Raw genomic sequence first — 6,000 nt, forward strand, 5'->3', positions numbered from 1 at the left:
CAGCAAAGCTACCTAAGCTAAAATGTCCCTCAAATCCCTGCAGACTTCTGTCCCTCCAATACAGAGCAGTATCAAGCAGATTACTAGCCAGCAAACTTACTATCATCTGTCCCTGAAATCACTAACAGCTCTCCCCCTACACTATCTCTTCCAAGCACACACAGGCAGATTTTTCAGATACATTTTTGCCCTTGATCCCCCTCTGGCATGCCACTGTCCAGGTCGTTGCACCCTTTAAACAACTTTAAAATCATTTTTCTGGCCAGAAATGTCTTTTCTAGATGTTAAAGTTCGCCTTCCCATTGAAGTCTATGGGGTTCGCGAACCGTTCGCGAACCGCTCGCATTTTTGCGCAAGTTCGCGAATATGTTCGCAAACTTTTTTTCCGACGTTCGCTACATCCCTGGTTGGGTGTGTGAAATCAGGGAACAGGGCTATGACACAGCAATCAGTGATTGGCTGTTCACAACATTATTCACTTTCAAAACAGGTAGCAGTGTTTTGCTCATTGCTACAAATTAAGGCAATGAAAGAGGTGAAGTATGCCCTATGCATTAATGAACACTAAAGTCTAATGCGTATGGCTAAACATGCAGTATATTATATACTGTATTTTATACTAAACTCTAAACCAACAGAGAAGTTCAACAGCCCTATAACAGCAATCATCCAGGCAATAACAGTTGCCCATCTTGGATATTTGATAGACCCGGGGCCCTGCACATGCTCAGTGTGGTTTTATTGAGAAGCTAAACTGTGGGTGGAAAATAAGGTTACTTCTTTTCTAGAAGCTAATGCTACAGGGCTGGTAAGTGACAGCAGCCCAGACCATGTGCAGTGAATCAGCAGAAAAGAAGATGGAGAGCTACTGGGCTGCTGTTAAAGGGCTGTGGTTGCTTGCGCTTGTACATATGCCCAAACATAATGTGTAGCATTTAATTCTCTTTTTAAAGTGGATCTCCAAAACAACAACATATTTTTTCATGATTGAAAATATAATTCTAAGCATACATTCATTAGATATTTTCAATGGTATTAAAGGGGCTGTTCACCTTTAAATAAACTTTTAGTAAGATGTATTGAGTGATACTCTGTGAGACTTTGCAATTTGCGTTATTTTTGTATTTTGAGTAATTTAGCTTATATTGAGCAGCTCCCAGTTTGCAACTTTAGCAGTCTGGTTGCTAGGTTCCAAATTGCCCTAGCAACCATGCATTGATTTGAAAAACAAACTGAAAAAAAAAAAAAAATAAAGAGGAGAGGGCCTGCATAAAAAGAGAAGTAATAACCCGTAGCAATATAAAGGAAAGTGTAGCCTTACAGAGCATTTGTTTTTTTAGATGGGGTCAGTGGTCCCCATTTAAAGGCCGGAAAGAGTCAGAAGCTGGCGGAAAATAATTCAAAAACTATAAAAAAGAAAAGATTAAGACTAATTATAAAGTTGCTTAGAATGAGCCATTCTATAAAATACTAAAAGTTAACTTAAAGTTGAACTACTGCGTATGTGTAAATATAATTGCCATTTCAAAGCTGTATCTGCCTGGCTTGTTAATTCTTCAACCTTCTGGTTCTGACTCCTGAAACAATGTAGCAGAAGCCAGCTGACAGACCTAAAGGGGAAATTACTTTTCAAGATGCAAAACCAGCAGTGCAGTAGCTGATACACAAATCCTGCTTTTAGTTGCAATTACGTTAATAAATAACACTGAGAATATTTACTGAAGGTTACTGAAGGAAAGTTTATTTTATTGTGCAAAAAAAAAAAGCAATTTTTGGTTGGAGACCCCTTTAAACTGTATTGCAGAACATTTTCTTTGTTGATTGAGAAGCAGGGATGTACTGTATGGAACCTGCCAGAGCTGCAATTCAGCCAGAAAACAGGTTCTGCTTGTTACAGAGACTCTATAAATTGACATGGGAGCCATTGAGTTTACTCCCAAAAGACAACTTTATGTATTCCCTTTACTCAGCGTAAAAGGAAACCTTGTGTATTTATTTAACATACCCTCACACCATTCTAGGAAAATATTAACTATGTGAACCAAACCTTCCCAAAACACTGTCTAACAATGTTCTGGAGTCAATGCCTCCCTTATTAAGCACAAATGACTTATAATTGGATCCGGGGATGCCTAGCCAAACACATACAACATGTTCTGTATCCAGCAATCAAATGCAGTCCAACTGTAACTCCCATCAATACATCAACTGTACATCTCATTACACCAGTCATTATACAGAAGCAAACCTTTGCTTGATTATACCTGTATAAGAACACATTGCCAGACAGAAACAATCCAGCCAATGGATTAAGTCTGATCAAGGCTCATTAGGCCAGACACTGACACAAGAAATGCTGACTATATTAAATATTCGTAGATACATCATATAGGATTAATATTAATGTAAATCAGGTATGGAATCCATTATATGTAAACCCATTATCCAGAAAGCTCCAATTTATGGAAAGGCAATCGCCTATAAACTCCATTATGATCAAATAATCCAAATTTTTAAAAGCTATTTTCATTTTTCTCTGTAATAACAAAACAATACCTTGTACTTGATCCAAACAAAGATATAATAAATAATTATTGGAGGAGGCAAAACCAGCCTATTGGATTTATTTAATGTTAAAATGATTTCCTAGTACATTCAAATTAGCCAAAATTATTGAAAGATGCGTTATCTGGAAAAACCCCAGGTCCCAAGCATTCTGGATAACAGGTCCCATGCCTGTGCTGACATGTTCATACAGTATATAAGATTCTGGACCTCATTTATGAAGCAAGCGGAAAGTGCAAGATAATAATAGGTTGGGATAGAGCCCTGAGCACCCTATCCGAAGGGAGGAAGGAAGGAAGGAAGGAAGGAAGGAAGGAAGGATAATGCTTAGCAATGTCAAATGACTCCTGAAACCTGTTCATTGTACCCCTTCTTCTTTGAAGTTCAGTAACCTACATGAAAACACTCACCCTGCAGTCTCATACTTGTATAATGCCATAAAGTCACTAATGGTGATTTCTTTGGTGATTTCTAAAATCTGAGTGACTTTCGAGTTCCCCAGAAAGGGTAATGCCCCCCCTAGTGACTTCTAATATACTTCTAATTTACAACAGTGGTACACTATTCTCTATATATTTTACAACAGGGGCAGTAATAATTTACAAGGATACACTATACAAGGTATATTGATACATAGTATGAATATACATAAATCATATTTGAAAGGTTGTACTGTATCTTTAAAAAAATATTGTTGCTGCTGATAATTGGAGTTATATATTGCCATGTATCAGACAATTTAAAAATCCACAAACATGCTGAAGGATTAAACAAGAAGCAAAGACACACCGGTCAGCATCACGCAGGCAGCTGATACAGTATGGAGAAAGCAGAGCAGGCCTATTGAAAAATGCTGAGCTACACAGTGCAGCTTTGTTATCTATGGGAAAAGCACCCAGGTTTTATCTGCCCTTTCAGCCACTCCACCCACCTGATCCACATGTAACTCACACGTTCAAATGAAAATACAAACATCGCCTCTGTGTTGCCTTTAAAATTTGATTTAACGCCTTGCGTCTGCCATGTAAGCAATGAAAGCATATTTTACTATTTGCATGTGTACTGTATGAACTGCTGGTGTTGCCCCAGTAGGGCCAAGTAACACGTTGGTGACAGTAAGAGCATGACAGAGGGGCCCAGTAGAATCATGGAATAGAATATAAATGCAAGAGAGTATTGAAACTTTAATAGGAAATCTCTTCTTGCAGCTCTGGTACTGCAGGGTTAAATAGGAGTAAAGGAGGGGGTGGGTAGGCAGAGATAGGCATCTGTGGTTTCCGTTATCACGGGCAGTACAGCAGTGAAACAGCATGGAAGTCTCAGCATGCCATCTGGTGCTATGGGGGTCCCAATAGCCTCATTCTGGCCTACAGAGTGCTCCCCTGACTGGGCAACCTTGAGAGGATGAACTATAACTATCTACCTATGCAGAGGAGCTGGAGGATGCGTGCCAGTGTGCTTGCCAGTGTGTGTGCCAGTGTGTGTGCCAGTGTGTGTGCCAGTGTGTGTGCCAGTGTGTGTGCCAGTGTGTGTGCCAGTGTGTGTGCCAGTGTGTGTGTCAGTGTGTGTGCCAGTGTGTGTGTCAGTGTGTGTGCCAGTGTGCTTGCCATGCTTAACAGGGAAGAACTGCAACCTACAGCTGGGTGTAGTAGTTATGAAACTAGTGAGAGACCAGGGACAACTGATCCATCAGAAGCCTATGGGGCTGTACCAGCGAGAGTCAAGCAGTGGCCTGTGAACTACAAGCCCAAGCATCCACCAAAGACATCCTTGGCCTACAGTGTAATCAAGCACAACAGATATGGTACCTTTAATAATTCACGCTCAAATGCCCTTTCCTTGTTGTGTTAACCTTCCTCTTTCTGCAATTAACCCCTTTCATCTCAATACAGTTTAACCCTTTACGCGCTGCCCTTTAAACCTCCTCGTTGTATTTTAACCCTTTCTTTGCATTATCCATACCCTGCTCCTGCAGTTTTAGTTGAAACCTTTACTTCTCTTTATTTTTGCTCATGTTTAAATGTTCTCCCTTTAATCCCCCCACACTTTTAACCTCCCAACTGTATTTTACACGTTTAATGTATTTAAGTGCTCCTTGCTGTATTTTCACCCCTTGCTTTCATGATACTGCCTTCTGCAACTGTACTTTTAGCTATTTCTTTGCAGTGTTTTAACCAGTTCCTTTGACAATAGCACAACCCCCACTTCTACAGTAACAGTGGCTTTAACTTCTTCCTTACGTTCTAATTAACCCTTTCTCAGCACTATTACCTCACTTTCAATACTGCACTTTTAAACCCATATTCACGCTATTTAACCCCTTCCTCCAACCCCCACTACAATAACAGTTGCTTTAACTCCTTCCTCACACTTTATTTAAACCCTTCTTTTCTCAATACTGTAAGCACACCTTCTATAATAATTGTAATTTAACCATTTAGCATCCTTCTCGTTACTGGCACCCCCTCCTACATTAACAGGAGTTCTAAGACCAACTTCACCCTGTATTTCTTGGCCTGTAACAGCCTTCTTTTGTCATTGAGTCCATTGGCCAGTGTGTAGGTGGAACAGATGGGGTGCGAGGCATAATAAGGCAGGGCGACTGCAGATGTAGGTGCAGCAGGGCCGGGGATGACGGTGCTGGTGGCCGTCACGGGACTGACACCTTGTTACACACAGACACAAGTAGCGGAAGGATTAAAGGGACTGACCAATAACCTCCTGCAGTTCGTAGCTTTCCCTGCAGATGGGCCAGACGATGGGCTGTGCTGGAGGCTGAGGGCTGTGCACCGGGGACTCGCTCTGCTGCTGCTGTTCCGCTGCCATGATCAGGGTGGTGGTGCTGATGCTGCGCCTCTTAGGCTTATTGCTGCTACTGCTGCTGCTGCTGCTGCGGATTCTCCGTGCGCTCCTCCCCGGCTCATTCACACTCACTCGCTGCTCGGATACAGCCTGACAGGCCGACCGCAGGGGAGAGAGAGGCGGGGGGAGGCGCCTGTGTGTCAGTCAGTGAGTGAGGAGAGGTGGCGCCTCCACATTCCCCTGTGCGCTCAGCTGGGCGAGTCTGATCCTCTCCTGACATCTGTAACCTGTGTCTCTGTGCACTACAAGTCCCAGCATCACTCGGGAGCTGAACTGCCTGTAGGGGGCGCCGGGGATCTAGTCTAATCTACCTAGAGCCAGAGCAGCAGAAGCAACACCTCTTGTCTAACAGAAGTATTTCAGTCATGGCTTAGATTCATTTATTGTTCTTGATGGGGGGGGGGGATGCAATAAAAGTCGCAAAGAGAAAAATAATTGGCACCAATTAAAATAAACTGTATTTGCATTGCGAATTGTAATTGCGCACTCTTAAGAAGTGCTTGAAGGTGTCGTAATCTCTCGGAGCAAACTTTTTAAAATAAGTTTTATTACATCGGCTGCGCATTGGCGCAA

General features: G+C 42.0%; 1 protein-coding gene across 1 annotated transcript in view; it reads right to left on the minus strand.

Moving 5' to 3' along the window:
• The window catches only part of stk39.S (serine/threonine kinase 39 S homeolog), a 166,500-nt gene extending 160,886 nt beyond the window's left edge, over positions 1–5,614 (minus strand). Inside the window, exon 1 of the mRNA XM_018238844.2 lies at positions 5,277–5,614. Coding sequence (XP_018094333.2) covers positions 5,277–5,391 — 115 coding nt within the window. The 5' untranslated portion in view covers positions 5,392–5,614. The remainder of the gene's footprint in view (positions 1–5,276) is intronic.
• Between the last annotated feature and the right edge of the window lie 386 nt (positions 5,615–6,000).

The sequence above is a fragment of the Xenopus laevis genome, chromosome 9_10S, assembly GCF_017654675.1.
Source record: "Xenopus laevis strain J_2021 chromosome 9_10S, Xenopus_laevis_v10.1, whole genome shotgun sequence".
NCBI lineage: Eukaryota > Metazoa > Chordata > Amphibia > Anura > Pipidae > Xenopus > Xenopus laevis.